Source organism: Dipodomys ordii, unplaced genomic scaffold (genome assembly GCF_000151885.1).
Source record: "Dipodomys ordii isolate 6190 unplaced genomic scaffold, Dord_2.0 Scaffold165, whole genome shotgun sequence".
NCBI classification, from domain to species: domain Eukaryota; kingdom Metazoa; phylum Chordata; class Mammalia; order Rodentia; family Heteromyidae; genus Dipodomys; species Dipodomys ordii.
In genome coordinates, this window is record NW_012267381.1 from 373,837 (window position 1) to 386,380 (window position 12,544).

General features: G+C 42.2%; 1 protein-coding gene across 2 annotated transcripts in view; it reads right to left on the minus strand.

Annotated features, from left to right (window-relative positions):
- The window catches only part of Dcaf7 (DDB1 and CUL4 associated factor 7), a 26,854-nt gene that overhangs the window by 11,205 nt on the left and 3,105 nt on the right, over positions 1-12,544 (minus strand). For both annotated transcript variants that reach the window (XM_013033270.1, XM_013033272.1), the window contains exons 2-4: positions 3,882-4,040; positions 2,909-3,020; positions 2,418-2,536 (exon numbers count right to left, since the gene is read on the minus strand). In XM_013033270.1, coding sequence (XP_012888724.1) covers positions 2,418-2,536; positions 2,909-3,020; positions 3,882-4,040 — 390 coding nt within the window. The remainder of the gene's footprint in view (positions 1-2,417; positions 2,537-2,908; positions 3,021-3,881; positions 4,041-12,544) is intronic.

The window sequence follows — 12,544 nt, forward strand, 5'->3', positions numbered from 1 at the left end:
CCCCCCCCCAAAAAAAAAAAGAGTCTTGCGGATTTTCCTGCCAGAGCTGGCTTTGAACCATGATCCATCCTCAGATCTCAGCCTCCCCAGCAGCTAGGATTACAGGCATGGGCCACCAGCGCGTGGCTAGATGTTTTGAAGATGGAATCCCTTAAGACTTTTCTGCCTGGGCTACTCTAGGACTTTAATCCTCCAGAGCTTAGCCTCCTGAGTGGCTAGGATTACAGGTGTGAGCCACTGGTACCTGGCTTATTATGTATTTTTTATTAAGCTTACTGTCATTATATAGGAGATAATTTCATTGCTACATCTTCACCACAGATTTATACTGTATGCCAATCAATCTCACCTCAATATTCTTCCCTTCCAAATCAAGACACGTGTGTGTGTGCGCGCACCCGCACACACCCTTTTTAGTACTGAGGCTTGAACTCAAAGGGTCTGGGCACTGTCTCTGAGCTTTGCTCAAAGCTAGTATTCTACCACTTGAGCCACAGTCTACTTCTGGCCTTTTGGTGATTAGCTGGAGAAAAATCTCACAGACTTTCCTGCCCTAGCTGGCTTTAAACTGTGATCATTAGATCTCAACTTCCTGAGTAGGTAGGATTATAGGCATATACTACCAATTCCTAGCTTGGTCAGCTTTTCTGCTCAAGGCTGGTGTTCCTCCACACCTCTACTTAGCTTGCTGGTTAAGTGGAGATAGAGTTCTTATGGATTTTTATGTCCAGGCTAGCTTCAAACCATGCTCTTCACATTTCAGCCCTGAATAGTTAGGATTACAGGTATGAGCTGCCAGGACCTGGCTTGAAATCACTATTTTTTTGGGTCCGGTCATGGGGCCTGAACTCTGTGCCTGAGCACTGTCCCTCAGCTCTTCAGCTCAAGGCTAGCACTCTACCGCTTGAGTCACAGCGCCACTTCCGGCTTTTAAAAAAAATATTTTTCTGCTTATGTGGTGCTGAGGAATCGAACCCAGGGCCTCATGCATGCAAGGCAAGTGTTTCTATCACTGAGCCACCTTCCCAGCCCACTATTTTTTAATACTATTGGTATGTTTATAGAAGACTTCATTACTAAAAATCATCAAACTTCTGGCATAAAAAGAAATGTGATAGACTGTAGAATAAGTAACTTATTTCAGTCAAGAAATGCATTAGTTGCCACATGTCAGGATATCAAAAATATTGCAGTTCCAGGCTAGCTTGGGCAGAAAAGTCCATGAAAATCCATCTCAGTAGAAGCTGTACATGGTGATGCATACCAGTCATCCCAGCTCCAAAGCAAGCCTAAAATAAGCAGATAGTGGTCCAAGCACACGCCCTGGCAGGAAGTAAGACTTTCTCAAAAACAAAACAAAACAAACAAAAAACCCAACAGAGGAAAACAGGGCACCAGTGGCCCATGCCTATAATCCTAGCTACTTAGGAAGCTGAGATCTGAGGATCATAGTTCAAAGCCAACCTAGGCATCGAAGTCTTTGACATTATTATCTCTAATTAAGCACCAAAAGTCTGGAAATGGAGCTGTGGCTCAAGTGGTAGAGCACCAGCCTTGAACAAAAAAGCTTAAGGACAGCACCCAGGCCCTGAGTTCAAGCTCCAGGATGGACACATGGACACACACACACACACACACACACGAACACTTACTATAAACTGCACACATGGACACACACACACACACACATGAACACTTACTATAAAGCTGCATGCTGGTGACTCAATCATGCCCGTAATCACAGCTACTCAGGAGATTGAGATATGAGGATTATGGTTCAAAGCCAGCCAGGCAGGAAAGTCCATGAGACTCTTATCTCCAATTAACCACCAAAAAGCCAGAAGTAGAGTGGTAACTCAAGTGGTAGAAAACTAACCTTGAGTTCAGGTACAGTGCCCAGGCCCTGAGTTCAAGCCCCAGGCAACAGGTGTCCCGGCCAGTGGCTCATGCTTGAAACTCTAGCTACTCAGGAGGCTGAGATCCAGGGATTGAGGATCCAAGGCAGCCAGGCAGAAAAGTCCTCAAGATTCAATCTCCAAAAATAACCAGAAAAGGCCAGGGTGGAGACATGACTCAAGTGTTAGAATGTTAAGGAAGCAACAAAAAGTAGGCACTGAATTCCAACTCTGGGGTTATCAAAAGATAAATAGAGAAAGGCAGGGCTGGAGGCATGGCTCAGCAGTAGAGTACCTGTCTATCAAGTATGAGGCCCTGAGTTCAAAAGCCAGGGGGGAAGCACTGACTGTTATTTTCTGCTGTCTGACACATTATTATTTTAAACTTACACACTTTATATTCTATGCAACCTGCAAAACAATATATTCTATGCAACCTGCAAAACAATAACAGAACATCCTAATCTCTCACTTAACAGGCAAAGAAAACACCTGTGGAAAGAAAAGGAAAGGCATCTTTACCTCCTTATCATGAGCGATGAGCTGGGTCTTCACATGGCCAGATACAAGATTCACTCGCCCCAACACCTGCCCAGTCTCCAGCCCCCAGATGGTGCAAGTTGTGTCAATGCTTGAGGTACCTACAAAAATCAACGCAAGACAGCAGCTGATAGGAGCAAAGTTCTCATGAAGACTTCCTTCCTATGCTTACATTCCTCTTTGCCAAGGGCACAACAGGCCACAAATATTTCCTGAGTGCAGGGAAGGAAGATCAAATACTAGGGTCCATACCTCAGGGCCCTAGTTTTTAATGGGAGAGATAAGATATATATGCACACATGAAAACACTATATGTGGAATTAACAACCACATTCCATATTTAGCCTATTTCCTACTTGGCTTGTTCTAGGATAGTATGTCTACCGTAGATCCCTGGATAAAAACAGGCCCAATCATATGAAAAAAATTATTTGCTTCTTCAAACAGGAATATACACTCCTTAATCCCCTTACCTAAAAGATAAGGGTCCACTTCATTCCAGTCAAAGGAGGTCAGGGGGGCACAGAAATCTGAGTTCTTGTTATTATTTAGCAAACATTCCAGCCTGGTTTCTGTTTCACCAACCTAAAGGAACAATAATTTATTTTTTAAATTCAGGCAGTCTTAGTCTTATCCTCACAAAAAGTCTTAAATGCCCCTGATTACTATGATTACTATCATAGTAATCTAAGACATGTGTGAGCTAGTCTTGGGACCTGAACTCAGGGCCTAGATACTGTCCCTGAGTGCTCAAGGCTAGCACTCTACCACTTGAATCACACCTCCATTTCTGGATTTTGACTGGTTAATTGGAGATAAGAGTCTCATAGACTTTCCTACCTAGGCTGGCCTCAAAGCTTGATCCTCAGAGCTCAGACTCCTGATTATAATAGGTATGAGCCACTGGCATACATTCTTATCACAAAGACTTATAAAACCCAGCCCAACTTCCCAGGTGAGATTTCTTTCAAAATTTTGTCCTTATTCCAGCTTTGCTTTCTAAGTTTCCATTCTCTGCATCTTTCTAGTGGGGAGGTCTTCTCACCTTATTATCCATAGAAAGTCAGCAGCTTTCTACTGGGCCTATACCCCAACCCCTGCCTACCGGGGATGCCTTACTGATAATAAGCTCAGTTGAGAGAGGGGATCCCAAGATCCATTTACAATGACCTGACATTTTAACTTAAAAGAAGAGGTCTCAAGTGTCTAAAACTCCACCAAAAGCTGTTTGTGTCATGGTTTCCAGGGCTATCTCCTCCTAGCAGCAAGACTTCATGACATCTTGGCTAGAAAATCTGCTGAACCAAACAAAATCAGACCACATAGCTTCACTTGTTTCTCTCCTGCTGCCACTGGTTGCTGCTAATCATCTGCTCTCTGTAAGTACACTAACAGCTGACCCTGAGAAAGCCCAGTTCTCTAGCTGCTAATGGAGCACCTGCTTACCCTCCACACACGAAGATAGTCACCACTTGTCGCCAGTAGGTCTGGATAGACACCTTTTGTGTCAGGGATCCACATGAGCTTTGTGGTGGGGTATGGATGGTCAAAAGTGTTTCGGCAAATAAACTCTGAACTCTCCTCATCTAATCCAACAAGTTGAACCTGCAACACAGCAAAGTTGAGTCACATAAGCATTTGATTTTCTTTTTTTCTATTTTGCCGGTCCTGGGGCTTGAATTTTGCGTTTGGATGCTATCCCTGGGCTCCTTTTATTTAAGGCTAGCACTCTACCACTTGAGCCACAATGCCACTTACAGCTTTTCCCATTATTAATTGGAGATAAGAGTCCCGTAAGGGTCTGGGAAGGTGGTTCAGTGGTAGAGTGCTTGCTTTGCATGCATGATGCCCTGGGTTTGATTCCTCAGCACCACATAAACAGAAAAAGCCTGAAGTGGCACTGTAGCTCAAGTGTTGAAGAGCTGAGGGACAGCGCCCAGGCACAGTTCAGGCCCATGACCAAAAACAAAAAAAGGTGTCCTGAGCCAGGTGCTGGTGACTCACACCTGTAATCCTAGCTACTCAGGAAGCTGAGATCTGAGGACTGTAGTTCAAAGTCAGCCTGGGCAGGAAAGTCCACGAGACTCTTATCTCCAAATAACCACCAGAAAACCGGAAGTGGTATTGTGGCTCAAGTGGTAGAGCACTCGCCTTGAGCTCAAGAGATGAGGGACAGTGCCCAGGGCAAGAGTTTAAGCCCCACAACTGACCAAAAAGAAATCCCCAAACAAGTCTCTTCGACTTTCCTGCCTGGGCTGGCTTCAAACTGCAATCCTCATTTCTCAGCCTCTTGAGTAGCTAGGATTATAGGCGTGAGCCACCAACACCTGGCCAAGCATCTGATTGCTTAAGTAGCATAAAAAAATAGACGATTCCAGTCAGTGATGGAAGTAGAAGTCCTGATGCCATTCTATACTTAGCTAGAGTCAAAACTATTCAGTTTTCCCGGTCTAGTAATCTTTCAGTACTTACTGATATTATTTGATAGATGAGAAGTATGAGAAGAGTCATGTTTTTTCACTCAATTCATGTCTTAAAAGGCTGGACCTGCCAGGTGCTGCAAGCTCATGCCTGTAGTCCTAGCTACTCAATAGGCTGAAATCTGAGGATCACAGTTCAAAGCCAGCCCAGGCAGGAAAGTCTGTGAGACTCTTACCTCCAATTACCAGAAGCTGCAAGTGGTGCTGTGGCTCAAAGTGGTAAAGCACTAGCCTTGAGCAAAAGAGCTCAGGGACAGCACCCAGACCATGAGTTCAAGTCCCATTGACAAAAAAAAAAAAAAAAAAAGACTGGACCTGTTGGACCTGTGTCTTACTTCTAGTATAGTATAATCTACAGTAATGGCTCTAAATTTGGCCTTCCTTCCTTCCTTCCTTTTTCTTTCTTTCTTTCTTTCTTTCTTCTTTCCTCCTTTCTTTCTTTCTGTCATCACGGGGCTTGAACTCAGAGCTTGGGTGCTATCCCTAGGCTGTTTTTTGCTCAAGATTAATGATCTACCACTGTGAGCTACAGTTCTACTTCCAGTTTTTTAGTGGTTAATTGGAGACAAGAGTTTTATGACTTTCCTGCTAGGGCTGACTTCAAACCTCAATTGCCAGATCTCAGTTTCCTGAGTAGCTAGAATTACAGATGTGAACCACCAGCAGCCCACTTGCCTCTACTTCCTATACGCCCTTGCACTATATGTTAAGATATTGTCTTTTTTGTTTTTGTTGATTTTTGGTGGTTAAAGTCCCAAGAATGGGGGTCTCTGTACTAAAAGGTATGTATGTCTTAGTTTGTTTCTGTGGTGCTGGGATTTGAACCTAGCCGCAAGCATGCTATGCTATATATACCTCCAGACCTAAATTTTATTGATTCTAACATAGTTCGTATATAAAAAGAACTAAGAAAAGGCCAAAAAAATGGGACATCTTTGGGAAAAACTTTCTAGCCCTAAACCCTAGTTTGAGTACTTCATGTCTATGAGATGATCCATTCTCTTCTTAACATCTTCTTGAGATCTTTAAGCCAGGCAGCAGTGGCTCACTCTTGTAATTCTAGCTGCTCAGGAGTCTGAGATCTGAGGATTGTGGTTCAAAGACAACCTGGGCAGGACAGTCCATGGGATTCTTATCTTCAAATGACCACCAAAAAGTAGAGCTCTGGCTCAAGTGGTAGAACATTAACCTTGCGCAAAAAAGCTCAAGGATAGTGCCAAACCCTGAATTCAAGTCCTAGTACAAAAGAGAGAGGAGAAAGAAGGGGGGAGGGGGAGAGAGAGAATCTTGAAAAAGGTCCCAATGCCCACGCAACATCCCAGCAGTAAAATAAAAATTTCTCGTAATCACTTTTGTTAAAGCTCCCAGGGGTATCTAAATGTGGCTATGGTTCAGATAAATATTGTGCTAGACTTGATGCATCAGTTAACCAGATTCATTTCTAAGAATGTAGAATCGGGACCCAAATATTATTGAATCTCAGTTCTTAAGTCTAGAAGGGAAAAAGTATGTAAGGCCTCAGATCCACTAGGCATGGAGATGCAGGGCAAGCTGGTACACATAGAGAGTGAGATGAATGAAGGGAAGGATGTGCAGGATACGAGGCAGAACATAACTTGCAGTGTGGAAATGTGAAGGAACAGTTCTCCACTGCCTGATTCCAGTCTCCCAGGAGGCCTGAAGGTCATCCCCTCCTTCACACATCCAACTCCTATGAATTTCTCCCTTCCCTTAAACAACCTGAGAAGAACATTTCTATTGCTTGTTTCCAAAGAAATTGAATTATCAGACACATAAAATTGGGGGGCGGGGGGAGGAAGGTCTTTGCTAAATCAGAGTAAAGCCAACTAGCTTTCAGTGATTTCAATGTAAAATTTAAAGCACCAAAACAAACACTGTAACAACTTACTAAGACCACATAGTAGCCTAAAGAAATTACAAAGTATCCTTGGAATTCCTAAAACTATGCATAATTCTATTCTGTATCATTTTTTTTTGTCAGTCGTGGGACTTGAACTCTGGGCCTGGGCGCTGTCCCTCAGCTCTTCAGCTCAAGGCTAGCGCTCTACCACTTGAGCTACATTGCTACTTCCAGTTTCTGGTGGTTTATTGGAGATAGGAGTCTCATGGTCTCTCCTGCCCAAGCTGGCTTTGAACCGTGATCCTCAGATCTCAGCCTCCTGAGTAGCTAGGATTACAGGCGTGAGCCACCAGCGCCAGGCTCATTTTTGTTGTTGTTGTTGTTGGTCCTGGGGCTTGAACTCTGCTCTAGGCCTGGGCCCTGTCCCTCAGCTCTTGAGCTCAAGGCAAGCACCACTTCCCATTTTCTGAGTGGTTTATTGAAGATAAGAGTCTCATGGGCTTAACTGCCCAGGCTGGCTTAGAACCATGATCCTCAGATTGTTAGGATTACAGGTGTGAGCCACTGGCTCCCAGCTCTCTAAATCATTTTTCTACATCCAAAACAAGCAAAAGACTTCAGGAGGTGACTTCAGGACACATGCATATGAGAAGGATGCCAGATAAAAACTCATGTATTTAAATAAATGTTTCTTATGCAGGAGATCACCAGACTCTGTATACTTCTAACCTGAAATTAATTTCTTCCCAAAATTGGTTTGTATTCTTTTCAACATCTCAACCTTATGTACTTAGATGAGACAGATGTTCTATCTGAACTTGTGTTGTACCACCCACGAAACATGCCAGCCTTTTGGGTCCCAACTGCCAACCAAATATTGAAAGGAGTAACAATTGCAGACTGTAGCTCAATCTTTAGTTCAGATACTCTAGACACTTAAGTTACATGATTAAAAAGAACATAAGTTTTCTGGATACTCATGTAAAACAGAATAAAATGACATAGTAAAGCCTACTATTAATTCCACCCTCTATTCTACTTACTGACTCTGAAAGATTCTACTTGATGATAAAGTTCTATCCTAACAAACTAATTCTTGTAGGTGCATGCCTGTGTGTGTGTGTGTGTGTGTATTTGGGTATGATGGATTTAAAAAATAATTTATTATTAGTATAAAGGTGATATAGAGAGGGATTACAATTACACAAGTCAGGTAATGAGTACATTTCCTTTTATACAGTGTCTTCTGTTTTTCTCACTCACTCCCAGTCCCTCCCTCCCATCTCCACCCATGGACACTTTCATCTGTAAGCTCCACTGCTGCACTTTTTCACCCTGGTATGGAGGATTAAAAAAAAAAAAGTTTCAGTCCATAAAATTTATTCTGCAACTTGCTTTTAACCATGTTATCTTAGAACACTTTTTCCTATGTCTACCAATATCTGTTCCTTATTCTTCTGTAGATGATTGATTATATAAGTTCACCATAATATAACTACTCATAGTTATTTTGGTTATTTCCCATCGCTCTACTACCAAATAGCAGTACAATGAATATTCTTATTCATTTATCCTTGTACAAATGTGCCAAAGATTTTATTGGATAGATTCCTGGAAGTGTAATTGTTGTAACACATTTTGTAAAAGGTTGCTATTCATATTATAAAGAATATGAGCCTGCCAATTTATTTCCCCATACTTTTGAAACACTAAAAATAATCTGTTGTTTACATTTTTGCTAATCTGTTAAATATAGGTATTTTACCATCATTTTACTATTGGGGCTGAACACTTCACTATTGACTGTTAATATCTGAGTGCAGATGATGGGAACAACTACAAGCACTAGAAAAGCTTTCAGTGTGTCCAGTCATGTCATTTAGTGTTTTCAACACCAGCTTGAGGTAGGTACTACTCTCCTCCCACTTTCAGAAGATCATGCAGAAAAAGAAAAGGTAATATCTAATTTAGAGTATCTGCTCAGATTTCTACTGGATTGTGTATCTTTTTCTCACTCAATTGTAGAAACTCATAGATGGCTACTGTGCCTTTAATTTGTCACATTTCCTTTGGGAAATTAGCCCATAAAACTGAGAATTAGCCGGGCATCAGTGGCTCACCCCTGTAATCCTAGCTAGTTAGGAGGCTGAGATCTGAGGATAGTGGTTTAAAGCTAGCCTGGGCAGGAAAGTCCTTGAGACTCTTATCTCCACTTAACCTCCAGAAAACCAGAAGTGGTGCTGTGGCTCAAGTGGTAGAGCACAGAGACAGTCCCGGGTTGAGTTTAAGCCCTATGACACTGACAGACACACACACACACACACACACACACACACACACACACACACACACACATGCGCACACGCACAAACCTGAGAATTAGTGCTTATTTGGTAGTAGATCTTTGATTACATTTTCAATTTTTCCCACCATTTAAAAATGACTAAGGTTCCTACCTAAGAAAAGTTTGTTTGGCCTTTGCTTTTCCTTAATATTGTTCCACCTAGATTTCCAACTGTTCTATTAGTATCTCATTCTTCTCCCAACCCCACTCTGTATTTCCACCAAGGATATGTTCTGTCTCCTCCATGGGGGGGACACACTGAGAGTGAGGAGTCCTGCTCTTCAACCCCCATGTTTCACTAACTCCACTCATGGGGAAGATCTGCTCAAGTGCTGGCCAAAGCCTGAGTGGAGCTTGTGGGCAAAGCCTCGTTAGTGGGCCTGCCCACTCTCCCATAGACATGTCCAGAAACTTCCTTACATTTACTTTGCTCTTATGTGGACCAGCAAATCAGTCTTCTCAGATTGCATGTGCTAACCCTCCACTCTAGTCTCTCTGAACCTACCACTGGGTGGGGAAGGTCTGGTTGGATATGTCCTTGAATTAAAGGTAAAAATATATAATAAAAAGTCTCAATTAGGCTTCAAGACCAAGGTGCATTTTTCCCAACTTAGTTTAGTAGGAAGCAGTACCATATTATAGATGCTTGATTAGTTACTGATAGAGTGATGCTAGGTTCTCCTTTGACTATTATTTTAAATTTTTTATTACCATCAATTAGTTGTGTAATGTCTATTATTTTCCTTGATAAAAGCTCCCAATGGAAAAGGGAATTCAGCAGGCACTGAATCTGTGCTGAGCCCCTTATCATTATATTCTTTATCATTTTCTTGCTTACACAGTCATATTAGAAGAGTGCTCCAAAACTCTTCTATAAACATGTGTAACGTTTCCCCTTAATTTTTAGAAAAATGGTAGATTATAGCCAAATCTATTGATCTTATGAATTTAAGAAAATGGGCATCCCTCAGAGGTCAGTAGAGAGCCAGCTTAGTATACCTTGCTTCTATTACTCATCACTTCTGTTGTCCTGTTCCACACTCCCCCATAATATGAGATTAAAACTAGGATTTGTGTCTTTTGAGTAATACTTTTGTTTCTATGTTATTTTGCAGATAGGAATAGCCATTGTGCTTGGGAGAGTCTTGAGCAATCCTCCCAGGGCCTCCTACACAGCTGGGGCCACAAAGCTGAGATAATAACCTTACACCACCAATTTTAGCTATTTGGTAACTTTTTGCTTAGGTTGGCCTTAAGTCTTGATCACACTTTTGAAGTATCTAGGATTACAGACACTGGAACATCACTCCTGACTATATTTCATTTTATTCATTCTTTTTTGTGTGCTGTTCCTGCACCTTGTACTTAGGGATGGATACTGTCCTTGAGCTTTTGTGTTCAAGGCTAGAGCTCTACCACTTGAGCCACAGCACCACTCTGACTCTCTCAGTGGTTAATTGGAGATAAGAATCTTATGGATTTTCCTAACCGGGCTGGCTTCATACAGTAATCCCAAACTCTCAGGTTCCTGAGTAGCTAGAATTATTGGCACGAGCCTACTGGCACCTGCCTCAGTTTGTTGTTGTTGTTTTATTTTGTTTTGGCAGTCATGGAGATTGAACTCTAGGCCTGTGTGCTGTCTCTGAGCTCTTCAGCTCAAGGCTAGCACCCTACCACTTGAGCCACAGCACCACTTCCAGTTTTCTGGAGCTCTTCAGCTCAAGGCTAGCACCCTACCACTTGAGCCACAGCACCACTTCCGGTTTTCTGGTGGTTAATAGGAGATAAGAGTCTCATGGACTTTCCTGCCAGGGCTGGCTTTGAATAGCAATCCACAGATCTCAGCCACCTCAGTAGTTAGGATTACAGCCCCAGCTCAGTTTTTGTTTCTTAACATCAGTATACAATGTTCTTAAAACTATGGAGACACATGTGACCAACAGCACATCTAGGCTTCAGTTTCTGTATCTTCCCATATATTTTGCATGTAATTATTTCCCAGTCAGCTGATTTCTTTTTAACTTTCAATTGGGTTGTTTTACTTATTTTTTATTTTATTCAGTACTAGGGCCCTGAGTACTCAGGGCATTCATGCTCTTGGCTCTGTTTTCTTGCTCAAGACTGATGCTATACACCCTAAGCCACATCTCCAGTCTGGTATTTTAATTAATTGAAGATGGAGTCTTTAGAACCTTCTTACCTGGGATTGGCTTTGAGCTTCAATCCTCCAGTTTCAATAAAGTAGCTAGAATTACAAGCATGAGTCACTGGTACCCAGCTGGGTTATCTTTTAAACCTGTATTTTCTGTTGGACACAAGTTCTATTTACTTACCAAGACAAATTATTAAATTTATGTGTTTTAAAATGAGATCTTGCTGTGTTGCAGACTGATGGAGTCCTCCTTGTCTTGCATTTTTTAGCAATATTTCTCTTCCACATGAACCTTTACAGATGCTTAAGTATACTGCCAACCACTTGTAATACAATCTATAATAATTGTAAAGTTGTGAACATTATTCCATTGCCTTCTTTCATCAAATCTGGCTAATTTCTTTTCCCCTCTTAAGGGGACTTGATCCTTTTGCCTACATGACCAAAGTACTCTTTCTACATGAAGATGTACAAACTTCTTTTTTTTTTCTTTTTTGCTAATCCTAGAGCTTGAATTCAGGGCCTGGGCACTGTAGCACCACTTCCGGCTTTTTCTGTTTTTTTTTTTTGTTTGTTTGTTTTGTTTTTTGGTTCCGGTCGTGGGGCCTGAACTCTGGGCCTGGGCGCTGTCCCTCAGCTCTTCAGCTCAAGGCTAGCGATCTACCACTTGAGCCACAGTGCCACTTCCGGCTTCTTCTTTTGCTTATGTGGTGCTGAGGAATCGAACCCAGGGCCTCATGTATGCAAGGCAAGCGCTCTACCACTGAGCCACCTTCCCAGCCCTCATCTATGTTTTCTTATACAGCTAAGTTCTCTTCTTACATGAAGTGTCAATCACAGTTTGAGTAAGCTTCTGTTGCCACCTGTGCATCCTCTTCTTACTGTCCCAAAGGATTGTTTTGTCCATCAAAATCCTATTTTGGAGAATTGCAGTTCTTTTGAGTTTGCAGTCAGAAACCACAGCTTCGTGCTAAAGTAACTATACTGCCATTGTTCATTACATAGTATGGGAGTATAAGGGAAAATTAAATCTAACTTTTGTCATTGTTAACATTTTGGCCTTTTTCCTCCACAGTAGTCCCTGTCCTTCTGTTAAGCCTCTCCTATCTCCTACCTCTGCCCTTCTACAACCATTAGTCCACAACACTTTCCCAACACTTTTTTTTTGGGGGGGTCCTGTCATGGGGCCTGAACTCTGGGCCTGGGCACTGTCCCTCAGCTCTTCAGCTCAAGGCTAGTGCTCTACCACTTGAGCCACAGTGCCACTTCCGG